At 39.4% G+C, this 27,182-nt stretch overlaps 1 protein-coding gene across 4 annotated transcripts; it reads left to right on the top strand.

Moving 5' to 3' along the window:
- Positions 1 to 14,087: 14,087 nt before the first annotated feature.
- LOC105016874 (myosin heavy chain, fast skeletal muscle) lies at positions 14,088 to 26,310 on the top strand. 4 transcript variants are annotated; one of them, XM_029113952.2, is made up of 41 exons: positions 14,088 to 14,154; positions 14,270 to 14,321; positions 14,769 to 14,979; positions 15,097 to 15,240; positions 15,325 to 15,481; positions 15,569 to 15,596; positions 15,755 to 15,878; positions 15,978 to 16,070; positions 16,156 to 16,219; positions 16,309 to 16,407; positions 16,518 to 16,621; positions 16,987 to 17,125; positions 17,256 to 17,374; positions 17,449 to 17,598; positions 17,772 to 17,942; positions 18,185 to 18,497; positions 18,765 to 18,835; positions 19,082 to 19,169; positions 19,280 to 19,397; positions 19,500 to 19,623; positions 19,707 to 19,843; positions 19,936 to 20,191; positions 20,291 to 20,533; positions 20,623 to 20,799; positions 20,908 to 21,053; positions 21,146 to 21,236; positions 21,322 to 21,711; positions 21,801 to 21,927; positions 22,010 to 22,128; positions 22,224 to 22,420; positions 22,515 to 22,698; positions 22,783 to 22,948; positions 23,049 to 23,173; positions 23,290 to 23,598; positions 23,686 to 23,889; positions 23,974 to 24,099; positions 24,293 to 24,463; positions 24,571 to 24,675; positions 24,773 to 24,868; positions 25,859 to 25,993; positions 26,186 to 26,310. In XM_029113952.2, the coding sequence occupies exons 3-41, from the start codon at positions 14,776 to 14,778 to the stop codon at positions 26,204 to 26,206; spliced, it is 5,835 nt and encodes a 1,944-aa protein (XP_028969785.2). In that variant the 5' UTR covers positions 14,088 to 14,154; positions 14,270 to 14,321; positions 14,769 to 14,775; the 3' UTR covers positions 26,207 to 26,310. The 4 variants fall into 4 exon arrangements, with proteins under 4 accessions (XP_028969785.2, XP_028969787.2, XP_028969784.2 ...); XM_029113954.2 differs by having other exon boundaries at positions 14,092 to 14,105; positions 14,275 to 14,321; XM_029113951.2 differs by having other exon boundaries at positions 14,092 to 14,154; positions 14,275 to 14,321.
- Positions 26,311 to 27,182: the final 872 nt, after the last annotated feature.

Below are 27,182 nucleotides of genomic sequence, written 5' to 3'. Positions count from 1 at the left end.
GAAGGGGGATCACACAACCTCCCAGTGTATGCACATCTTAAGTCATTGAATGTTTACAATTGCTACATTTCAGCTCCCTCAAAATTGATTGATTTTCCCTTTGCCTTTCAACTTAAACATTTTGTGTTTTATTTTTGTATGTGTCAAGTCCCCCCCACCAAAAAGGTTTTGCATTTAGACAGACCTGGAGGGTTTGTAGACGCTAATATTTTTTGTGGGAAATGTATCATGACTAGGTTACACACATGCATGAAAAACAAACACAGAGCTCAGATTGAGTGCATTCCTCTTTGTCTGAAGATTTATGGCAGATATTTTTAAGAAAGCAACAGGGTGACCTTCCTTCCACTGTTTTGCCAAGAATGTGGCAGTCACCAAGGGATCTAACAGTGTGATTTAAAACCAAGAGAAGGCTGCCAGAAGAATACTTTTTATTTCCATTGGTAAGGTGATCTGATCTAAACACTGGATTGGAGGGATAAGACATTCTAAAGTGGTTACCCAGAGGATATAATGGTCATCTGTGTAGGCCTATGGAATACAGATACTTGATATCTCCTTTGAAACACTTGCTTGCTTATTAGGACATATTTCAAATATAGCAGGCGGCTTGGTTGTGTTCTGCCAAATGTCAACATGCCTAGAAGGCTTATTGTGTTTTCCGGGACCTTGCTATCTCGCTGACAAATTCAACCACTTGAGCTTCCATGTTTGTCAGACAGCAGCAACTGTAGACAGTACAGCAGACCATTGTGAATGTCAACAATTAGCAAGAACATTCAGTCAAAATACTTAGTATTTTTTTAAGAATGTGTTCCAAAGGAGCTTATGAATATATATATATATATATATATATATATATATATATATATATATTAAAAAAAGTTATATAGGATCAGGGGGTAATTTATGTATACGTTACCCACCGAAAAACTATTCCTTTGTGCTGAATGAAGTCAATCCCTGACTGTATTCAACACAGTGAGTCTTGCCAACATCACTGGTCACCTGTATTGTAAATGGTTTCCTGTTAATGGAAGAAATTAGCATGTTGTATTCTTTTCCACTCCATACTAATGAACTCATTCTTAATGTTTCACCAAGAAATCGTTATTGACTCTTGTGATTGAAAAATCTTAATGGAGAAATTGTCCACAAATGAACCACTGGATGGTGCTCTGGTACTGCCCAAGTCCATAATGTTCACTTTCTAGGCTGCAGCACAGCAACACCCAAGATGGTTTAGTATGAAGATACACAGGAACTACTTGTAGGCAATTTCATGGTAGGTAGCCATGCAAGCATCAAGCCGTTAAGGAGAAGGGCAGGTGGTTGTTGCTGGCGATTGAGAAGCAAACATTTAAATAGTCAATACACAGTGTTTGAATATTGACATGGATGAAGTTGAGCAAAACTGGGCTGTGACTGGAGCAGAGATGGATGGGAAGGTATGTTAGGAGTGGATGAGAATGGAGTGTAGCAGCGGAAGGAGAATTGGAGAAACTCTCCTTTCTGTATCCATAGTCGTAAGACCTTGCATTTGCATGGAACAGTGTCACATTTAGGAATGTGATATTAAAATGGTAATTAACATGAGTCTCTAAACTATTTTCCTTTTGGGCTAATCTGATATAGGCAACTGCATTTTTTCTATACCCCTGTAAGTAAATACCTATATACATATATATATATATATATATATATATATATATATATATATATATATATATATATATATAATATGTTTTAAATATATAGTGGTAAGAGGAATTGAAAGAAGAGGTCTTCTCTAACCCAAATTTGATAATGTTCCAATGTCCATGCTCGGAACACTTTACTGAAAAACTGAAAGAGACATGCCTGACTTCAATCAACTCTTTGAAGCCTTTCAGCATCACAGAGGAATAACTCAGAAACGGTGGTGCTTCTAGACAGTTACTACATCAACAGAGTGTACTGTAGCTATTCGTTTATAGCCCAAATGGTTTAGTTCCAACCAAGACAAATTGTGGAAGACTTTCCTGTGATGAAATCTTATCTCAAGAAATGACAGAAAGTCACAGGCTTTAACATGTAGTAAGAAAGTAATACAGAGTATGGTGATAATATAATTTTGTAATATTATCAGTTACATAGTAATTAAGGAAACTTAAAGATGCATTCTAGGGTTGTTGGTCACTGGTTGTAAAACTGGCACTGTTGAGCCAAAATAAGTCCCAGAAAACGATATATTATATAATCTGTGTCAATGTGAGCTCCATATTATCAAAACCACTTGCTTTCTAACTTGAACTAACATGGCTAATTAAGGTATGGTAGTGATTTTACATGTAGATGCACACACACACATATATATATATATATATATATATGTGCATATATATATACATATATATATATATATATATATATATATATATATATATATATATATATATATATATATATATGTGCATATATATATACATATATATATATATATATATATATATATATATATATATATATATATATATATATTGCAAATCAAGCCTGAAATGGAAAATTTGTTTTGATGTTGCATCAGCAAATGTCCCAGACTGCATCTTTATTAACATCTTTATTAATAACAATCTAAGACCAAGAACCCAAAAGATCATTGCCAAAGAAGTGGTGAAGTATCTTGAGAAGACAGGACTTAGGTTAAATAATGTTCAGGATGACCTCAATAAGATATAAATTCAGTTCACTATTAACTTTCATAATAATGTTTTGTGTTAATCCTTCAATGGAATGGGAGAATTGTGATAGTGAAATGGGCAAGTTCAAACAGTATCTTGAGGATTGAAGCAGATATGATATTTCTCCAAGATACATTGCTTCAACCTTCTTTTGGGTGGAAGGGGGAGGGTGAGCAACCTTTAGAAAGCTGCGGATCCCATATAGGCCTGAGGGAGATGGGGGTTGAACAGGAGTATGTAGTGGTAGAAAAGTCGTGGGAGGGGGGAATATGATAATAGTGAACTTTTAGAACCCATGTAAGAGACTAGACTTGATGGCCCCTGGGAGTGTAGAAGGTCAAGCTAGGAGACAGGCGATGTGGGGATTTCAATGCCCACAGTACAGTTTAGGGAGGAGCAAGGACTACTTGACCAAAAAGCACTTGAGTGCCTTAATGACAGATAGGGGAATCCATATTAACAGAGTGAACAGAAATGGATCTGCTCTTGATTTTATTTTGATCCAGAGTATAATTACATACTCTCATACTTTCATACATTGTTTTGGTGGCCATGTTGGGAATCAAACCCACAATCCTAGCGTTGTAAGCACCGCACTGTCAATTGAACTACACCGCAGGATGTAGCGCCACTCAGTGGCCTGTTCAAAAGGTACACCATCTTCACGGTACTAGATCAGTGTCCCAAATAAACCGGACAATGAGTGTAGCTGGGAGTTCGGGGTATACAGCGGCTAGTGATCATTATCATGTGACCTATAGGAACGACAACGGTCTCAAGTCGGTCCATGTCTTTAACTCTTTCTCTTTCTTCTGCTCTCAGCCAATCTCGTTCTGTTCAGGATGAAACTCCAACTGGTTGCACTGTTGGTCTACGTCCTGCCTGGCGACTCCTGCCGTCACTGCCCACAATCCACCTGGTCCTCCCTATCTAAGTCTGCTCGGTCCTATTGCTGTTCTAGATTACGTCTGCTGACGCTGGCCACAGCCAATGCGGTCCCATTGTATTGCCTTAACACTCGCCTGCAGTATGAAAAGCCAGCTGACCCTCTGTGCCCATTATGACCACTGTGAATATTTGGAATGCTTTGTCATGAAAGCCGACTGACCAACCACGGCCCATTACGGCATTGAGGGCAGTGCCTTTTTTTTGGTTTTCATTTGAAAAGCACTTTATATTTTCTATGTATGAATTGTGTAAAACAAATGTTATAATTCAGAACAGGCTGCGCATATCCTTACTACTCTCCCAGCAGCAACCTCTGGGCACGGGGCCTGAAGACCCAACACTTGGACGTTACAGCGATTGTTTGCTATGAGATCGTAGGATTTCGTCAGATTACTGTTGCAGCACAATGTTAATGGACCACTTTGGGGAATTGGATGCTTTGCAGGGCAGCTGAACAACTTAAGAGGCTAAGCTCTAAAAGAGCACATCTGGAAGGTTCACTCACGCCTAACTTAAAGACTAGAAGTAGTCTGGAATGCTAGAGTTACACAACCTGGGAGTAGATAGATACTTGACTGTGTAAAATACTATGGATCTTTTGAGCTGACACTTAGGGGAGACATGATGAAACTGAAGAATCAGAGAATATACGTTACAGGAGTCCAGGACTGTATGGCCACCAAAATAGTAACAATAGCAACACCAAAGTAACAATTTAATATATTCTATTCAGAGTTTTGAGACATATTTGTTTTGTGACATGCATTTCTCTGATTTGTGTTTCACGTGAAATCATGATCCACGCTACACATTCGACGACCTGTCTTTGAGCTACATTTTTGTCAGGTATTCTTCTAAATCGCATGGTCAGGGGATAAGATCTAGCAAGCCATTAATCGATCAAATGAATAATGTCTGAAAATGAACTAGGCAACTGTCTTTGTCAATTTATAATCGTAGGTAGCTGGGTTAATCATCTGGCTCAAAATTGTGTTAGCCACCTGCTCCCGATGTTATTTACATCCACTATCTACCATCACAGTTACTGATGACCACATTGCAAAGGCTAATTGAACTGTTTTATTACACAATGGCTGAGAGGATTCAAATCCTGTATATTGCTAGCAAGGCAATATCATCATTAATAATATTCTGTCATAAATTTAGCCACCACTACTATTCAGCTAAGCAGCCACTGAAACTGACATTTAGCCAGCTGAATGTTTTATGAACAATCTTGCCTTCGGAATAACAAGAAGAGGACTGACTATGCCCGAATCCCGGCTCCTCTCTCTGTTTATTCCAAGGTTCAACTGTGAAAGAGGCATGGGTCTCAGCTTTAATTTATAAATAATGGTAGAAAAAAGATAGGGATGATTAGAAAGTCACACTGACCCTAAATTAGTTCCTGTTATACGCACGTGGTTGCTTACTCAGCCAATGACAGAGCTGGCATTGTTTCCCAGTCCTGCTCCTCAGGACCCAAAGGGGTGAATGTTTTTGTTTGTGCCCTAGCACTCACACACCTGATTCAAATGAAAGACAGATGGGGGTATTTGTGATGTTCCTGCGAGTCCTAGCCCTTGTGAGATTACAGGGTAATGAGGAGGTGGATGTCCGTGCCATGCAGGCTCTCAAACATGCTAATTTTGTAATGATGTTGTTCAGTCAGCAAAACAGAATCCAAAAGGTTGATAAAAAGGTGGTTCAAAACAAATGGCTGCCGATGTGGAACGAGGGGGGATAGGGGTGACAATGAACATCTGAATCAGAGGTGTGAGAAGTAGGAATGTGAGAAGTAGAATATGAGTAGGAGATGAAGAGAGTGGAACTCATGTTACTTTGGTGCCATGTATCACGTGTACGTTTGGACTCACTGAGCTACACATAATGACAACATGTTGTTTTTACGATACAGTGGTTTTGATGCTCTTGAACATGGCCATTGAATCCCTGAACCTTGGTCTGCTGAACAGTGTTTCCAGGTTCTAGCACAGCATTTTCAGACCACTGACTACTCAAAAACCCTGCCATGATATCAGCCGGAAAAGACTTGACACATTAATCCTGACGGCGACCCCATAATGAAATGAAAACATTTCTGTAAGCCTTGGTACAAGGGAATTCGAAAAAAGAATACAGAAAAAAATGTAAAACCAGGAATTACAGATGAAAATCTAAAAATAAATGGTAATCAGTGGTTCAACTGTAGAGCAAATATTTATCATGAGCTCTTTCATTAAAACAAATGTTTAAAAGGTATTTGATTGGTAAATGAAAATCAACTCACAGTGTGTACCTCATAGAGATTCTCTGTGTGACCAAACAAATATCAGGAGCTTGTTTTATAGTAGAGCTCCTACACAAGTGAACACAACATCTATATTAAAATAATAAAACCAGTAAAACATATTTACATAGAGTATCTCGGGACCCAGCCCAAGCATACTCATCAAAACATTTCCAATTAAAATAATTTGTTTGCCGAACAATATTTTTGATATTGTAGCATTCCAAAAACTTCAGTTAGGGTGGTCAAGGACTTGGAGGAACAGTTGCAAGCAATTACCTGACACCTTGACTACTTCATAAATCCTTCTATAAACTCTGGTGTTTACCCTGAGTCTACTGGTTCCTAATGTTACAGTACAACTGTATACCGCACCAGGAAGATAAAACAATAATGAATTGACACTACGTTCAACAAGACACACAGATAGATTTGATGCTCTTCTGGTGCACTGATCAGATAGCGGCTTGTTCAGTTTATATTTAAAGGAGCGCAACGAGATGAAAGCGTCATGGTTAAGGTGACTTTGACATTCGTTGCAACAATTGCCATTCTAGAACATGAAAGGCATTCAGAGGAGGAGAAGGCTTTAGGAGTGCAGGAGCAAGAGAATAGTGTGGAGAAGAAAGGAACTGGCAGCTAACCTGGATCTGTGAAATACATCAGGGGGTGTTATGTTTTAGGCATGTATGGCTGCCACTGGAACTAGCTGTCTTTACAACATTGATGGTGTAACTTTTGAGGGCAACAGTAGGAGGAATTCCAGAGAGCAGGGAGACATCTTGGCCACTCTGATTCAACGGCGTACCTCTAAACCCTGTGGCACGCCTGCTCCATCAGTGTTCAGGCCCTGTCCGGTCAGAAAGCCCTGCCAGCGCAGCTTAAGGAACTGGGAGAGTGCAGCCAGAGAATCCACCAGAAGCACCAAGAACATTTTGGAAGCAGCTGGAAGGGCCTGGCCCAACAGTCCCGGCTGTGGCTACAAAGGGAGGGGCAGGAACTCTTGGGAGGGAAGCCTTGGAGTGAACAGTGGCCTGTCTGTGTTCTTCCTCTGTTTCCAGTTTCACATTTTCAGGAAATGTATTAATAAAACTCCCCCATACCCAGTGCCTGGCCCTGTGTCATTGCTCTGCCCCGACACAACCCCTAGGACAGCACTTCATCATGCTGCAGGACAATGATACCCAGTGGCTTTTAACATCAATGGCTTGCAGACTTTAGCCTAAGGATTTGCAGAGTACTAAACATGGTTACATCATTTTACCTGTTGTTTATGTGTTGAAATTATTTTGGAGTTTTCTATATGTAGGCATAAGACTTGAACACTCCCTTAAGCTTTTATAAGTTATTTGTTGGGAGGGGCTATGACTATTAGAGGAAGATAATCAGTCTATCCTAAGATCAGTCATAATTCAGAACAATTAAGTCATTGTTGGCGGCTTTGTGTATTGGATGACAATAAAATTCTGCTTCATTCCTAAATGCCATATTTTGAGCAACTGTCCTGACTTGCAAACCACTATCATGAATGCTATTGTACTATTAGTAAAAGTTCCACACGTATTCTTATATTTAATCAGAAATTGTACTAAAACTATATAAAACAAAGCAGAAGTCTGCACTGCCATTTGTAGTATGTAGACTATTGTTTAGAACCATATTTTTTTTGGATATGTCTCACCCATTTCTCTTAATGTCCTCTGACCCTGACCATTGGATTCAAACATGCTATTTATAGGCTACTCTGGAGACCATATCTGATATATCAGAGGCTGCGCTCCCACACATAGGGATTGAATGACATACACATTACGGGTTCTTTACAGTTGACATACAACCCGACTGGATTCTACTAAAACACACCCTTCACATGTAGATAATAGATTGTTCTCGGTGGCATCCTCAGTCTGTTGCTGTCTGCCTCTCTGATGTTTGTTTACATCTCCAAGGTAGCAGCCATGCATCAGGATGACACAGACCGCTTTACTTATATTTTCTCATATTATTTAAATCATGTGTTAGCATATTGTTTATGGACAAGTGCAAATAATAGGTACAAATTAACTAAATCCAGCTGGCTTACTGTCTCTCTTGTTCAGTTCGAACTTTTCGGTTATTGAAATAAATGAATCTTCAGTATCATGATAGAAATATATAAAATTGTCCAACTGGTATGTTTCAAGTGTATCCTATTGTGGGAATGCACATAGCCTCTCAAATTAACAGACAACCAGGCAAGTTGCAAATTGAACAAATTGAATGCTACAGTTGTGTTGGGACCATTCCTTGTGGAAGGATATAGTGGATAGATAATGTTAGAAGATATTAAACAAAATGGAAATAATATAGAATATTAGAAACCGATTTATTTGATATTCCATGTTCAACATAAACTTTAAAAAAATACACTTTATTATAATGAAACTCAGATCCTTGGAAAATAAGTGGACTGTATTAACATAAAAAATAACAAATGAATCCAAATATGTTTATTTCTTGCCTGGCCTATTTCATTAATACATTTAGTTACACTAAACTGATGTATTAGCAGATCATAGATAACCCTTCAATAGCATACAGTTGACATTTATGAGATCCTATCATCATATATCATGTATAATATGCATGTAATTGGCATAGGGCAGTGGCTTCTGGCTACAGTCTTTTCATCATTGGTTATACTTTATACAGAGTGAAAAAAATCTAAAACGTAAAAAGAAGCTGAGGTAATGCGAACATTGAATGACCTGATAAACATAGATTTCAATAAATCAACCTCATTCACAAAGGTACAGATTCGCAAATGTACAGGTGTGGTCCTGCTGTAGATACACTGGTATTTTATTTTCTGCTGTATCCAAAGCATCAAAAACAACTGCAAAAAAAAAAATCACTAATGTATTTCTGGGAGAAGAGGTCATCAATCGTCTGTTTCTAAAGAGTCCAAATTTACATTTTAGAGCTGAGCATAAGATATCCAGTAACACATTTTTATTGAAATTATGTCGTTCTATGTAATAACTTCTGGTACTTTATACTGCCTTGACTATCTGCAAGTGTCATATACCATTTCATTAAAGAAAAGTCCAATGCCGCTAGTTATCCCTCACAATGATATCTGGTCAACTACCAGACCTCATTGTGCCGATGTTTTTCCATCTTAAATATAGCAGTCTATCATGTCTTTATATCTCTCCTGACAATATCTACATGCTACACTGTATATTTAGACAGGGCTATTGCAGACATGCAGGTCTGACTGGATATTATGCTACTCACTGTGAACTATACCCTGATGCTGCCAGTCTTCCACAAAATAAATGTTCTCCTTATCTTAGCAAAGCAACAAACAGCATTAATGTGTAACTCCAAATGTACCTATTCACTGGCTGGCTGTGTGTAACGAGTTCATCCCCCACCCACCCTCCCTCCCTCCCTCCCACCCATCCACCCACACCAACCCCATCCATCCACCCACCCTCCCACACCAACCCCATCCACCTACCCTCCCACACCAACCCCATCCACCCACCCTCCCACACCAACCCCATCCACCCACCCTCCAAAACCAACCCCATCCACCCACCCTCCCACACCTACCCCACCCAACAGCATCCCCTGCAATGCTAGTTGAGGAATGCCAGCCTCTCTTTTTTCTTATTAGGTTTTTAGGCCAGGTATCTGTGTAAGCACTTTGTGACAACTGCCGATGTTAAAAGGGCTTTATAAACAATTGTGATTAATTGGGTGATGCATCTTCGGGATGCCTACTCGATGCTGGGTATTGTGTCTGTTATTTTCTGGCAAGGGTGTGCTGCAGTCATCTTCAGTTGTTGTTTGTTTTAAGAGCTTTTTGCTGTCAGTCTTATCCCTACAGTAGTTGCTATGGCAATTTGGGGTGATCGTCTTGCTCTATGCTGAATCCATAACTTCCTCTCCATCATGTTTGACGGACAAGGTGGTACGCTGGGGATTTTGGGGAGCTTCATTTTTTTTCTCCACACTTTCCTCATGCCTACACTCTGGTCCATTTTCATATTTGGCTTATATATCCACAATGCCTTTTTTTTTTAACACAGCAGGCTAATTTAGTTAACTTTTAGCAAACTATAACTTGGCTAACTACTGTTTTGCACCATGTGTTGCATCTAGAACACCACTAGTGTAAGTATTCTGCTGATCTGTACCTCCACACCTACCTCCTGGAGAGTGTTCCAGATCGGTCTTCGGTTATAGCGAGCATTCTTCGGTTATCCACTGAAGAAGTCTTCCTTGGCCAAACAGCAGGCAAAAGCTCAAGCAAAAAAAAAATGGGGCGCCCTGTGCACAGACCTTTTGAGGCTTATGTGCTGAATCTGGAAAAATACTCCTCCAGATTCATGCCGCAAGAGGAACAGACAATGGGCCACGTGTGCCTGATGGTTTGACCAAACCACGTCACATGGACTGAGCAGGTGACGCATGTTGATGGAACGGTGGCCAGTGAAATCACCAAAAAGGGCACTTGTAGAATGTGGAGGGAAATGGCACAGGCTCACCAACACCCCCGGGGGGGTCTCTCTGTTCATGGGTCTGCCTATCAGGCCGTTTGGGTTCGCTGACCTCACTAGAGCTTCACACGGTGGATTGTGTTCATTCTAAAGTTAGTTGGATGTGTTTCTCACTGATTTTCTTCCAATTTTTCAGCCTGATACAGCTGACATGGCTTCCTTGACTTGCATTGACATTTTGCTTGACCATGACCCAAGATGAACTAAAATCCAGTATGATTCATTGACCGTTGCTCTTTAACCAGTTTTCACAAACTTTAAGCCCTAGAAACTCTACATAACCCATGATGAACTCCATGTGATAGGGAAATTCCTGTATGTCATGATGACAAAACGGTTGAATAAAATGGTCCTGTTCTGATTAATTAAGCTAATGCACAGAGTGCTAAGGGCTTCGGTGCCAAAACACTTTCCCTGCATGCAAGCATTCATCTGTAAACATCGGCAAACTGCATAAACTATCAAACCTTGCAGTCTGCACTATACCTTCTCTATCAGCAACCCAGGAAATCTGTCCAGGTCAGCCCACCCCCATAACACACACACACACACAAACCACACACACCAACACGTACCTAGACACACACACACCCTGGGTGGTAGCAGCTGTGGACTAAGGCTGCTTTGTGATGACAGGTTACACAAGTGTCAGTGCAACAGATGCGATTGTGCTCTCCCTTGTGTTGTAAAGGAATGCCAGCCAGCACTCCCAATTGATTGGAGGTGTATTTAAAGACAAAGGATACATGCTGGCACATTAGAAGCACAAGGCTCCATGCTGTACTGTAGATGTTGAATGGTGAAAGCACGATTTGCTTTCCAATAGTTGGTTATTTTACAATCAATTATTACATTTCTGACAACATTATCAAATAAAAGCCAATATGTTTAAGAGCCTGATTCTGAGCCGTGTTGTTAAGCCGTTACTGTATGTGACAGCGAAACGCACTGATACAGCACAGCCTCTTACGCATTTTTGCTTAACTCAGAAAGTGAATGATAAAGTGACAATTTAGTAATAGCCTGACTGTCCGAGCATTTCTGGACACCTAGCCTGATTGTCAGAATGAGATAGGGCCCCTAACCTCACAGTTAGAGTAACACTGGATACCTAGCCTGACTGTTTGAGTAAAATTGGACATCTAGCCTGAATGTTAGAGTAACATTGGACACCTAGGCTGGCTGTTTGAGTAAAATTGGACAACTAGCCTGGTTGTTTGAGTAAAATTGAACACCTAGCCTGACTGTTAGAATAACACTGGACACCTAGACTGGCTGTTTGAGTAAAATTGGACACCTAGCCTGGCTGTTTGAGTAAAATTGGACATCTAGCCTGGCTGTTTGAGTAAAATTGGACATCTAGCCTGGCTGTTTGAGTAAAATTGGACATCTAGCCTGACTGTTAGAGTAACATTGGACACCTAGCCTGACTGTTAGAGTAACATTGGACAACTAGCCTGGCTGTTTGAGTAAAATTTGACACCTAGCCTGACTGTTAGAGTAACATTGGACAACTAGCCTGGCTGTTTGAGTAAAATTGAACACCTAGCCTGACTGTTAGAACAACACTGGACACCTAGACTGGCTGTTTGAGTAAAATTGGACACCTAGCCTGGCTGTTTGAGTAAAATTGGACATCTAGCCTGGCTGTTTGAGTAAAATTGGACATCTAGCCTGGCTGTTTGAGTAAAATTGGACATCTAGCCTGACTGTTAGAGTAACATTGGACACCTAGCCTGGTTGTTTGAGTAAAATTGGACACCTAGCCTGACTGTTAGAGTAACATTGGACAACTAGCCTGGCTGTTTGAGTAAAATTGGACACCTAGCCTGGTTGTTAAAGTAACATTGGTCAACTAGCCTGGCTGTTTGAGTAAAATTGAACACCTAGCCTGACTGTTAGAACAACACTGGACACCTAGACTGGCTGTTTGAGTAAAATTGGACACCTAGCCTGGCTGTTTGAGTAAAATTGGACATCTAGCCTGGCTGTTTGAGTAAAATTGGACATCTAGCCTGACTGTTAGAGTAACATTGGACACCTAGCCTGGTTGTTTGAGTAAAATTGGACATCTAGCCTGACTGTTAATTAGTGTAACATTTGGCATCCAGCATGACTGTCAGAGTAACACTGGAAACTGTTTGATTATTTGAGTAACACTATAAAGCTAGTCTTTAGTTTGTCTATAGAACTGATCACCTAGCTTGACTATCAGAGTAACACTGGACACGTAGCTCAAGTGATGTCCAAGTGGAGTGTTTTCCCGTACACATCTGAGGGACACACGAAGACATCCATTGACTGATGGATGAAGAGATCCACAGACTGATGGATCAAGAGATCCATAGTAAACACCCAGATTTCATTGTGAGGGACAAACAATTTATTCTAGTGACACTGAAGTGGCAACATAGCTATCAGAGTGTGGGAGTAGTTTTCTTTACAGCAGGATGCTGGAAGGTTGAAAGGAATCTGATACTTGAATGTTTGGCTCAATGCATTTGTCAACAATATCAATAGTCTGCATGAATGAGCGAGAGGCTATATCTGTTTTAAGTCCTAATAAGTACCTGCCGTGAAGCCAAAGATATTGTGTATCACATTTGTATTGCAACTTTATCACATGTGGGACCACTGAAGAATACTTAAGACACTGTTTCCCCATTTAGAAATATCTTAAAGTATGACAGCATAATGGATCCTGTCTTAAATTAGCATCAGTTGATCTCCTGTTCAAATACTCAAGAGAGGGGATTCCATTTATATCCATTGAAAATGACTACTTATAGACATTTGATTTCATCTTTAGTTCAAGGAACTGCTTGCACAAAAAATAAAAAATATCGTTACAATATCATCTTTTACAGAAGGTCAAATAATCTATTTAAAAAACTTGACTGTAGCTGTTAGAGCACTTGACTTGTGTCACCATCAATCTTGGCACCATTCATTATTTGGTGAGAGACAAAACACCCTGAGTGACAGGCATTTTAATATCCATTATAACCCTTGTGATGTTAAGCACTAACATTTTAAAATCATTTTTATATTACTATTGAATACTATCACACATTAGTACATTTAAAACAAAATTACATTATGTTCCAATTTGAAATGTTTTGACAATATATGACATTTAAGCCTATTTCCAGTTTAACATTTCAATTGGTAGCACGCAACCCATAGCAGGTATGTTTGTGTATTGTCCCCCCAATCTATGCACTCAGTGAAAACCCAATGACATCCGCTTAGCACATTCACAATAATTACTATAATGATGCAACTGAATGAATGTACATGTGTGCCATTAGGAAAAATGCTTCTTTTTTTTCTCCTTTAATTCATTGTTTTGTTTTGAACAACAACATCATTCTTGAATATTCCAAGGTTGTAAACAATGCTGTTAGCACAATTTTAGTTTTTTATGAACAGTGACACAAGTAGGGATGCTGAAGTAAGAAGGGGCACACGCCTGCATGACCAAATAAAGACAAAGTAGATGTCCCTGAAGGGAGGGCTTCTGCTGTGTGAACACCAATCTCTCTATAAAAGAAGCCATCTTAGGGTCCCACTTAGACTGAGGGCCTCCTAGTAAAGGTGAGTACCACGGCTCTGACAATCACTTACCACTGGCCAAGGCATACAGGTAAATTTTTTGTTGGTTAAAAACACACTACTGCAATCAATTGTTATTATTTAATATTAATTAAAGTTGTGCGTCTGACCTGTGTTTATCTTACTTACATTTCTTATTTTTCAAGTACAGTACCAACCGGATCATAGCAGCATCCCACGAACCTGGGCATAAAAAAAGTAAATTGGTTTTATCTGTCTGGCATGTACAATATTGTTTAGTATAAGGAAAAGATTTAAAGAAATGTGAAGATACTTTACTGGATCATGTTGATACAATTACAGATTTTTTTTTGACACTGAGTACATTTTGGGAAATAGTTTGTCTTCTGAAAATGAAAGGAACATTGGATAGCGTCACTGTTTATCTCAGCTGAAAAGCATGATGGGGATTTTGAATCAGATGATCAGGGTTCAATATATATCATAGAGATTTTCTTATTTATTTCTTGTTAATAATAACATATGACTTCATAACCAGGGTAGAAAAAAATATATTCAGATTCTCATAGATCAAATATACAGTACCAGTACACAAACTTTTCACTGGTGATGTATGTAAAAGACAATGATAAGAATGGGTATTTGTCATTTTAAAGGAAATACATCTCTCTTTCCTTGACAAAGGGCAGTCATGAGCACTGACGCAGAGATGGAGGCATTTGGCCCGGCGGCCATCTTCCTTCGAAAGCCAGAAAAGGAGAGACTTGAAGCACAAACAGCTCCCTTTGACGCCAAAACAGCTTACTTTGTGGCTGAGCCCAAAGAGATGTACCTCAAAGGGGTTCTCCAGAGTAAAGAGGGTGGCAAAGCCACTGTCAAAACTCTGTGTGGGAAAGTAAGCATTTCTCTATGACAAGTGTTGTCTTCACTGTTAAAACTGTTATGCGAGTTAAAACCCTTGACTTAATTGTCAGACAAATAACCCATTAACAAAATGTTATTCCTGTCACAGGTCCTCACTGTGAAAGAGGACGATATCCACCCCATGAACCCTCCAAAGTATGATAAGATTGAGGACATGGCCATGATGACCCACCTCAGCGAAGCCACTGTGCTGTATAACCTCAAAGAGCGCTACGCAGCATGGATGATCTATGTGAGTTTAAAGTGACCGATAATGAATGAACGCAGATAAATGAATGAACGTAGAGCATTTTAACATGATACTCCTCCGTTACAGACCTACTCTGGGCTGTTCTGTGTCACAGTGAACCCATACAAATGGCTTCCAGTGTACGACACCGTGGTTGTCAATGCTTACAGAGGCAAAAAGAGGATTGAGGCCCCACCCCACATCTTCTCCATCTCTGATAATGCCTATCAGTTCATGCTCACTGGTACATTACTACCTATGTTGCCACAATTACTTTACAGAAATGTATAATATGTTTTTAACTGATTTGTCCTCATGTTATCACTTTCAGACCGTGAGAACCAGTCAATTCTGATCACGTAAGTCAATGTCAATGAATATATTGGGATTCAGTTGTGGCTAAAAATACAAAGGTATAGATATGGATGCATGTTTGGTACTATTACAGTTTAGTATATTCATTACTACATCTGAAATGATTGAATTAAGTCAGTAAAACTAATCTGTCTGCCCCCAGCGGAGAATCCGGTGCAGGAAAGACTGTCAACACCAAGCGGGTCATCCAGTACTTTGCGACAATCGCAGTGTCTGGTGGCAAGAAAGAACCAGCAGCAACCCCAGCGGATTCCGGCAAAATAAAGGTTGGAAAAATGACTGGAGTCTTCCGGATCTAGTGTTAGGTGAAGACAGTATGTGTGTATGCATCATCCACGGACTAACACTTGTGATGACATCCACAGGGGTCACTGGAGGATCAAATCATTGCAGCCAACCCCTTACTGGAGGCTTATGGTAATGCCAAGACTGTGAGAAATGACAACTCCTCCCGCTTTGTAAGTGAAATCTAGATTCAATGTACAAAGATGAATACATATAAGTGCACCGAAGGGAAAAAGACTGGTTATTATTTAATTACAGGGTAAGTTCATCCGAATCCATTTTGGAACAACTGGAAAATTGGCCTCAGCTGACATTGAAACATGTAAGTGCCTCCCGATTAGTCTACACAGTATTTTCACCCACATTTTGATGGTGACACGTGTAACAGACTCCGGCTCATCTGCTCCACAGATCTGCTGGAGAAGTCCAGAGTGACATTTCAACTGTCGGCCGAGAGAAGCTACCACATTTTCTATCAGCTAATGACTGGACACAAGCCAGAACTGCTGGGTAAAAGACAAATACAGACACAATAAATACAATGCATAGGGGCAAACAGTATGTATATTATACATACAGTAATAGTATACATACAATAAGTGTTTCTTATTGTATTCCAGAGGCCCTTCTGATCACCACCAACCCATATGACTACCCCATGATCAGTCAGGGTGAAATCGCTGTCAAGAGTATTGATGATACAGAGGAGTTCATTGCCACTGACGTAAGGAACAGAAAGAGATAAATAAATCAAATGCATTTTAAAGACGGGGAAAAAAAACAGTCTTGCTACGACGTCTCACGGCAGAAGCCCTGCAGTTTTTGCACTTAGAATAGTCTTTGGCTTGGTTGTGTGGAATTTTTCTTTATTTGTAAAGCCTTCCTCTAACACTGCCTGGTATAAAGGTCCAGCATGGTAGTAAAACATGAATAAAGCATGATAATATGTTCTAGTTCAAAATACATTTCATTTAATATTTTAAGAGAACATTAACAATATCTGTCATTTTTTTACTTACCTAAAAAAATAACCCCCCAAAAATTCATTAGAAGAAAACACTAATCAAACAATGCTTCCATTCCCGGCAGACGGCTATTGACATTTTGGGCTTCACTTCTGAGGAGAAGATTAGCATCTACAAGCTCACAGGTGCTGTGATGCATCACGGGGCGATGAAGTTCAAGCAGAAGCAGCGCGAGGAGCAGGCAGAGCCTGATGGCACTGAGGGTAACTATCAGATTTAAATTGTTCTCACTGGAGTCCCCAAATGGTGCAACTGCCTAAGAAACTGCTTCACAGTGCTGCTGCGTCATTATGACAGAAGTTCTTATCCGGATCCATTTTCTCTTCCAACCAGAGGCAGATAAAATCTCCTATCTCATGGGCCTGAACTCTGCTGACTTGCTCAAAGCTCTGTGCTACCCCAGAGTGAAGGTCGGGAATGAGATGGTGACCAAGGGACAGACCGTGCCACAGGTATATTCTTTTAAAATATTTTCAGTTTCAGTATGCCATTACACACAGAGTTATTAACATCTCATTTTCTATAGGTGACCAATTCAACTATGGCCATCTGTAAATCAGTCTACGAGAAAATGTTCTTGTGGATGGTTGTGCGTATCAATGAGATGTTGGACACAAAGCAGGCCAGACAGTTCTTCATTGGTGTTTTGGACATTGCTGGATTTGAGATCTTTGATGTGAGTATTTGTATATTCTAAATCCAGCATGTTCTACTTCTGTTCACCTGATTGTTTTGTAAAATAAATATAACCAAGAGTAGGCAGAAAGACTGTAAAATCTAATGATGAATGTATGAATCATGCAATTGTGAGCTAACTTAACTTTTTATGTTTCTTCATTTGAAAATTAGTACAACAGCTTAGAGCAGCTGTGTATCAACTTCACCAATGAGAAACTGCAACAGTTCTTCAACCACCACATGTTTGTACTGGAGCAAGAAGAGTACAAGAAAGAGGGTATTGAATGGGAGTTCATTGACTTTGGAATGGACTTGGCTGCCTGCATTGAGCTTATTGAAAAGGTAGGTGAGAAAGGTCATTCAAATGAAATCCAATTGTATATGTACTTTTTCAGAGTGACTTAGTGGAGCAATTAGTGTACAGTACCTGGCTCAAAGGCACAGTTACATATATTTCTATTCATCAAAGCTCTATATTTTAAACATAATGTTATTTTCGGGTAAAATCTTAAAAATGCAGACAGTACAGTAATGGGCATGTCTGCTTATTAACTGAATACTTCACATAATCTTTTCACCAACAGCCAATGGGCATCTTCTCCATCCTTGAAGAAGAGTGCATGTTCCCCAAGGCTTCAGACACTACCTTCAAAAGCAAACTGTATGACCAGCATCTTGGAAAAACCAAAGCCTTTGAAAAGCCAAAACCCGGAAAAGGCAAGGCTGAGGCCCACTTTGCTCTGGTACATTATGCTGGTACTGTGGACTACAATGTCACAGGCTGGCTGGACAAAAACAAGGACCCCCTGAACGACTCTGTTGTGCAGCTCTACCAGAAGTCCTCAGTCAAACTGTTGGCTCTGCTGTATGTAGGAGCAGCAGCTTCACAAGCAGACGGTACATATATTTACTGGAATACCACAGAAGACCATCTTTACCCTTTGCTACATAGCTGATGTACATCAGTTAGGTAGAAGGGATCATTTGTGTTAAATAACAATACAGTAAACAGGACAAATTTTAAGTTTGTATCACTTGTTCTTTAAAATTCTTTATAGTGTTTAAAATGTACATGTGTGTCAATGTTAGTGTGTAGGGTTTGACATTATGTAAGATAATAATATGAAGAGGAGACATTTACTATCCTAATACATTTGTAAACAGATGCTGCAAAAGCAGGCGGTGGCAAAAAGAAGAAGGGAGGTTCCTTCCAGACTGTATCGGCTCTGTTCAGGGTATCTGCACTTTTAATTACAACGTGTTATTATGTAATTTAGTGTATTGTCTATAGATTGTAAACTGTGGGGTGGGGTCTTATAGATAGCTATTTCTGTATATGATACCCATACATTTGGAAGAATATAAAAATTATATTTTATCCATGGGAATTTTATCTTACTAAAAATGGCTTAAAATCTAATCGTTAAACACAAATTTGTTTATTAAATACCTAATTCCCAACTCATTTTAAAATCCCACAGGAGAATTTGGGCAAGCTGATGACCAACTTAAGGAGTACTCATCCTCACTTTGTCCGCTGTCTGATTCCCAATGAATCAAAGACACCAGGTCTGGGCTCATTTTAAATAACTGTTTTACGAAAATATAGTGTATTGGTTATATAGTGTACTGGTAACCTTGAGAAACATAACAGAAAATGTCACTTTCTTGTACAATAGGTCTAATGGAGAACTTCCTGGTCATCCACCAGTTGAGGTGTAATGGTGTATTGGAAGGTATCAGGATCTGCAGGAAGGGCTTCCCTAGCAGAATCCTCTACGGTGACTTCAAGCAAAGGTAATTAACATCAGTAAGTGCTCATTTTATAGCCATAATCACATCAAATGTTAATATATTGCATTCTTTTTTTTTTATTTCTCTCTTAAATGATCATGCTAGATACAAAGTATTGAATGCAAGTGTCATCCCGGAGGGACAATTTATTGACAACAAAAAGGCTTCAGAAAAGCTCCTGGCTTCAATAGATGTGGACAAGAGTCAGTACAAGTTTGGGCACACCAAGGTAGATCAATGGTCTTTTCCCAACGTAGCTAACTAACTTTATTTTGTATAAATGCGATCAAGATCTAAATTATTATATTGCAGGTGTTCTTCAAAGCTGGTCTCTTGGGTACTTTGGAGGAGATGCGAGATGACAAACTGGCTATCCTGGTTACCATGACTCAGGCTCTGTGTAGGGGTTTCCTGATGAGGAAAGAGTTTGTCAAAATGATGGAGAGACGGTATGTACACTATCTTATTGAGTACATTGTGCTAATGAAGCAAAAGTTTCCCTCCAAAACTATTTCATTTTTTCTTTTTGTTACTATAACAGAGAAGCAATTTATTCCGTCCAATACAACATCCGCTCATTTATGAATGTGAAACACTGGCCATGGATGAAGCTGTACTTCAAGATCAAGCCTCTTCTGAAGAGTGCTGAAACTGAGAAGGAGATGGCACAAATGAAGGAGAACTTTGAGAAAATGAAGGAGGATCTGGCAAAAGCCATGGTCAAGATAAAAGGGCTTGAGGAGAAAATGGTTTCTTTGCTGCAAGAAAAAAATGACTTACAGCTACAAATATCTTCTGTGAGTTAGGATAATGGTTGCAACATTCAATTATTCTTTCTAGAATTTTATTAAATACAAGTTACAAATGTTGTTGTATTTGTCATGTATCTGTTGTAGGAAATGGAAACTCTCTCTGATGCTGAAGAACGATGTGAGTCTCTCATCAAGAGTAAGATCCAGATGGAAGCCAAACTCAAAGAGATATCTGAGAGGCTGGAGGATGAGGAGGAGATCAATGCAGAGCTGACTGCCAAGAAGAGGAAACTGGAGGACGAGTGCTCTGAGCTGAAGAAAGATATTGATGACTTGGAGCTTACATTGGCTAAAGTGGAGAAGGAGAAACATGCCACTGAAAATAAGGTTTAACATTTATAATTTACTAGAGTGTCTATTGAGTTTAAATGTAAAATGCAAATTAATATTATTTAATGCTGAATAATTAAATTTAGGTAAAAAACCTGACAGAGGAGATGTCTTCCCAAGATGAAACAATTGTCAAGTTGACCAAGGAGAAGAAAGCCCTCCAAGAGGCCCATCAGCAGGTTCTTGATGATCTCCAGGCAGAAGAAGACAAAGTCAACTCTCTGTCCAAAGCCAAATCCAAGCTTGAACAACAAGTTGATGATGTAAGATTTGTATCAACCTAAAGCATAACATATAACAGCTTAATGTTCTTATCCAATAAATATTTTTTAACAATTTACTTATTATGAAACTGTTTTGGTGTGGACTAGTTGGAGGGTTCCCTGGAGCAAGAAAAGAAAATTCGAATGGACCTTGAGAGAGCCAAGAGGAAGCTTGAAGGAGATTTGAAGCTGGCCCTGGAATCCTTGATGGACCTGGAAAATGACAAGCAGCAGTCAGATGAAAAAATCAAGAAGTATGTATAAAATAAAAATAAAAAACAGTTGAAAAATCTCTCAGAAGAGCTTTCCTAACATATATTTAATGTAAATGTTTTTTCTAAAAAAGGAAAGACTTTGAGATAAGCCAACTTCTCAGTAAGATTGAGGATGAGCAGTCACTTGGGGCCCAACTTCAGAAGAAAATCAAAGAACTCCAGGTAATTCTTTTTATTGATATGTGTAAATACAAGTATGCATTAACAAAATACAGCTTAACTTATCATTTATTACCATGTATTTCAGGCACGTATTGAGGAGCTAGAGGAAGAGATCGAGGCTGAACGTGCTGCTCGGGCCAAGGTGGAGAAGCAGAGGTCTGATCTCTCCAGGGAACTTGAGGAGATCAGTGAGAGACTTGAGGAAGCTGGAGGAGCAACATCAGTTCAGATTGAGATGAGCAAAAAGCGTGAGGCTGAGTTCCAGAAGCTGCGTCGTGATCTTGAAGAGTCCACCCTGCAGCATGAGGTCACGGCTGCTGCTCTCCGTAAGAAGCAGGCCGACACTGTAGCTGAACTGGGAGAACAGATTGACAACCTCCAGCGTGTCAAGCAGAAGCTTGAGAAGGAAAAGAGTGAATACAAAATGGAAATTGATGACCTCTCCGGCAACATGGAAGCTATTGCCAAGTCAAAGGTAGGAGTTGTGGTTGCTCAAATATAGTACATAATATATATCAAAGCAATTGAAAAATGGTTGAATAATATTTGCAATATTATTGATAGGGTAATCTGGAGAAAATGTGCCGAACCCTTGAAGATCAACTGAGTGAATTGAAAACAAAGAATGATGAGCATGTCCGCCAACTTAATGACATTAATGTTCAGAGAGCTAGGCTTTTGACTGAAAATGGTAAGTTAAAAGCAGACGTTAAGTCAGGTATATTTGTTTTCCCTTATAGCAAAGACCTGACTTGCAAATTTGTCTCAATTAGGTGAACTTGGGCATCAGATGGAAGAGAAGGAATCTATGGTTTCCCAGCTAACCAGGGCCAAGCTGGCTTACACACAACAGATTGAAGAACTCAAGAGGCAGATTGAAGAGGAAGTGAAGGTCTTCTGCCATCTTCTAGGTCCACTTCTTTTTGTATTTCACATATGAGCTAATATTTTAACTGATTTTTTTTTTTCCACACTCCTAACCATTAGGCCAAGAATGCCTTGGCCCATTCTGTTCAATCAGCCCGCCATGACTGCGACCTGCTTCGGGAGCAGTTTGAAGAGGAGCAGGAGGCCAAGGCTGAGTTGCAGCGTGCATTGTCTAAAGCCAACGGCGAGGTGGCTCAATGGAGAACCAAATATGAGACTGATGCCATTCAGCGCACTGAGGAGCTAGAGGAGGCCAAGTAATTCAAAACACATTATATCGCTTTATCTTCATACTCTAAAAATTGCTTTCAATAGTTCATATTCTTCATTATTATTTATTCATTTTTACAGGAAAAAGCTGACTCAGCGTCTTCAAGATGCACAGGAGGCTGTTGAAGCAACAAACTCCAAGTGCGCCTCTCTGGAGAAGACCAAGCAGAGACTGCTGGGTGAAGTGGAGGACCTCATGATTGATGTTGAAAGAGCTAATGCTTTAGCCACCCAGCTTGACAAGAAACAGAGGAACTTTGACAAGGTACATTTTTGACAGATATTAATAAAATACAGGGAAGCCTACACATTCCTTCTTGTATATTAATTTCCTTGTCTGCGCACCAAGGTTCTGGCAGAGTGGAAGCAGAAGTATGAGGAGAGCCAGGCTGAGCTTGAAGGGTCTCTGAAAGAGGCTCGCTGTCTCAGCACTGAGCTGTTCAAGATGAAGAATTCCTATGAGGAATGTTTGGACCACCTGGAGACACTGAAAAGAGAGAACAAGAACCTGCAACGTATGAATAGATTAACATTTTCAGTGCAATGTCTATGTTCATGTATGCATGGATACACATTTCATGCATGTTCATTTGTCTCTGTGTTCCATTTTACTAGAGGAGATCTCAGACCTGACTGAAATGGTCAGTGAGTCTGGCAAGAGCATCCATGAACTGGATAAGGCAAAGAAGACAGTGGAGAATGAGAAGGCTGAAATCCAGGCTGCACTAGAGGAAGCAGAGGTATACACCACATGTGAAGGAATTTTCATGTGCAGGAATTGGCCCTGGTGATATACGTTATACCTAGACCACTATACTATTTAATGGTTTGGTCATTGTTCAATTTTATTCTTTAGGGCACACTGGAACATGAGGAATCCAAGTTGCTTCGTATACAGCTGGAGCTCAACCAGATTAAAGGGGAAGTAGACAGGAAACTTAAAGAGAAGGATGAGGAGATGGAACAGATCAAGCGAAACAGCCAGAGGGTGATTGACTCCATGCAGGCCACTCTGGACTCTGAGATCAGGAGCAGGAATGATGCAATGAGAGTTAAGAAGAAGATGGAGGGAGACCTCAATGAGATGGAGATTCAGCTGAGCCATGCCAACCGCCAGGCTGTTGAAGCCCAGAAACAACTTAGGAATGTCCAGGGGGCGCTCAAGGTACTCTATGCCCTATTTTTGTAGACCCCAAATACATTTTTATTTTCATTTAGATGTTGTTCAAATACTTTTTCCTCAAAACCTTAGGATGCTCAACTGCAACTTGACGACGCTCTTCGCTTTGGAGATGACATGAAGGAGCAGGTGGCCATGGTGGAGCGTCGAAACAACCTGATGATGGCTGAGATTGAAGAACTGAGGGTTGCCCTGGAGCAGACCGAGAGAGGCCGCAAAGTGGCCGAGCAGGAGCTGATTGATGCCAGTGAGCGTGCGGGACTGCTGCACTCACAGGTACACATATCAACTTCCTCAGTTACAAATGAGGTGCGGTGAAATCAGGTTTTAGCATGTGATTAATGCCCTCAATTAATTTAGAATACCAGTCTCATCAACACCAAGAAGAAGCTAGAGGTTGACCTTAGTCAAGTCCAAGGTGAAATAGAGGACGCTGTTCAGGAGGCACGGAATGCAGAGGAGAAGGCCAAGAAGGCCATCACCGATGTGAGTTTAACATGATGTTTTATGTCTCTACTGTACTGTGTTTAGATCATTTATTATTTATAATGACACCAAAAATAGTTACACCAGTACATTGACAAACACTGTCCATCTGTCACATTTCTTATTTCTTAACCCTATCCTGAACTACTGCTGAAGTGTTCAACATATAATCAATGACCATATTTTACTCCAGGCTGCCATGATGGCAGAGGAGCTGAAGAAGGAACAGGACACCAGTTCTCACCTGGAGAGGATGAAGAAGAACCTGGAGGTCACAGTCAAGGACCTGCAGCATCGTCTGGATGAGGCTGAGAATCTGGCCATGAAGGGTGGAAAGAAACAACTCCAGAAACTGGAGGCTAGGGTAAACTATATAACTTTAATGAAAACTATGAACTTAACTACCAATGACTCCTGGTGACAGGAAATACACTGTAATAAAATGGTGGTAATTTATTTATTTAATTCAAGGTCCGTGAACTGGAGGGTGAAGTTGACTCTGAACAGAGACGTTCAGCAGAAGTAATTAAATGTGTTCGCAAATATGAGAGGAAAATTAAGGAGCTTACTTACCAGGTACAACGATGATTGATTATTAAAAATGTATTTTAAGATACTGTGTAAAGTAGTTGTGAGTTTGACTGGTCATTTTAATATGCTGTATATTTAATAGACTGAAGAGGACAAGAAAAATGTAAACAGGCTCCAGGATCTGGTGGACAAGCTTCAGCTGAAAATGAAGACTTACAAGAGAACATCTGAGGAAGCTGTGAGTATAATACACTCATGTCATATTTTGAATTAGAAGTGATTAAAATACACTTTTACAAGTCACTTTTACAACTTTTACAAAGATTTAATAAAATTAGTAACTTGGTCTTTGGGATTTAGTTACATGTTTTTTGTTATGTAATAACACTGTAACAGAGGATTTTAATTTACCTGCAAATAAAATGTACATTTTTTAACAGCATTTATAAGTGTTTAAGAAGAACTTAAAGTAAAAAGAAAACAATAAAATATAGAATTTTGTAGTCTGCTTGCCTTGTGTGGCTCATACAGTGGATATAAAAAGTCTAAAATGTCAGTACTTTTAATGTGACCTATAACGTGAACAATTTAATTGAAAAACAAACTGCAATCTTTGAGGGGGAAACATTTTAAATTAAAAACTCACAATAACCTGATTTTATTACAGCACTCAGTCTTTTTAGGTAGGAGTCTATTAGCTTTTGCTCTGAGATGCAACTAAGAAAATGTCAGGAAAATCCTACTAGAACAGTTGAACTTGATTTGTGATTAATCAGTCACTTTAAATGATGGCAGGTGTTTAATGACTTCTATTTAACATGAGTTTGAATGTGATTGGTTAATTCTGAACACTGCCACATCCCCAGTTATAAGAGGGTGTGCACACTTATGCAACCAGTTTATTGTAAGGTATTTATTCTTCATTTTCCCCCCTTGAAGATTTAAATTTGTTCTTCAATTGAATTGTTCACATTAGAGGTCACATTAAAAGTGGAAAAAGACATGATTTTCTGACATGATTTATCTTTGTCTCATCTTTTACATCACAAAAACCTGGCATTTTAACAGGGTTGTGTATAATTTTTATATCCACTGTATAATGATTTCCTTGTTATTTAAAAGGTGTTCAGGAAACATTTGTGTACGTAAATGATTCATAAGACATTTGAAGGCTTATGTATATTCCCCAAAGTCTCATTGTTGAATTTTCTGTTATCAATTCTAACAGGAGGAGCAGTCCAACACTCACCTGTCCAGGTACAGGAAGGTGCAGCATGAGCTGGAGGAAGCTCAGGAGCGTGCTGACATCGCTGAGTCCCAGGTCAACAAGCTGAGAGCCAAGAGCCGTGAAATTGGCAGCAAGGTATCAATCAATTTAAGAAAATTTAGCTGATTTAAAAAAAACAGTATTATTTTTTTTTTCTTCAAACCATCTGTCTCACTAAATGTTTTATACATAGTTCAAAGTAGTCAATTTTGAGAATGTATACTGTAGATAATGCATGCAATGATGCTAATGTTTCATTTGACGTTATGAAAACACATTATTTTCAAGGTGAGTACAGCTGAAGAGTGAGAGATGCAGTCCAGATGAGAAACAGTATCAAGAGGTCATACAATATGATTGTTTGTGAAATGTTCTCATAATGCAAAAATAAATCAGCGAAGCATATCCAGAAATTGTCTTTCTTTTTAATGTGCCATTGAAATTCACTGTGTGATACAAACACCTTATCTTGCTCTGATATCACTAATTGTATCAACATCAAAAGCCAGATGATCTCATGTTTCTGCTACAGATAATTTCCAGTTTAAGAAATCATTGGCCCTGGGCCTTGTTGTATTTTTTTTATAGATTTACAAATTTCACAATTGTTTAAGTGAATTAATTTAGCAGTGAATTTTCATTTCAAATAAAGTGCATAAACATTATCCAGAATTAGATTGTATTGCAATATGAGATGGTTTGGATTGTTTTTGATCATTAAAGAACACGTCTAAACACATTTTTATATACTGTAGCATTTTCATAATGTAATGACTCTGCTGAATCTGTCAGCAAAGGTTGAACTTCACCTTCAAATGTAAATATCTATACTGTATTTATTGGTTGGAATTTGCAGCAATCTTTTTTTAAATACATCGAACAGCCATAACATTATGACCACTGACAAGGAGAAGTGAATAACACTAATAATCTCTTTATCATGGCACCTGTCAGTGGGTGGGATATATTAGGCAGCAAGTGGACATTCTGTCCTCAAAGTTGATGCGTTAGAAGCAGGGAAAATGGGCAAGCATCAGGATCTGAGCGACTTTGACAAGGGCCAAATTGTGATGGCTAGACGACTGTGTCAGAGCATCTCCAAAACTCCAGCCCTTCTGGGGTGTTCCCGGTTCTGCAGTGGTCAGTACCTATCAAAAGTGGTCCAAGGAAGGAAAATCTGTGAACTGGCGACAGGGTCATGGGTGACCAAGGCTCATTGATTGCACGTGAGGAGCAAAGGCTGGCCCGTGTGGTACGATCCAACAGACGAGCTACTGTAGCTCAA

The sequence above is a fragment of the Esox lucius genome, chromosome 17 (assembly GCF_011004845.1).
Source record: "Esox lucius isolate fEsoLuc1 chromosome 17, fEsoLuc1.pri, whole genome shotgun sequence".
NCBI classification, from domain to species: Eukaryota; Metazoa; Chordata; class Actinopteri; order Esociformes; family Esocidae; genus Esox; species Esox lucius.
This window is presented reverse-complemented; position numbering and strand designations above follow the sequence as displayed.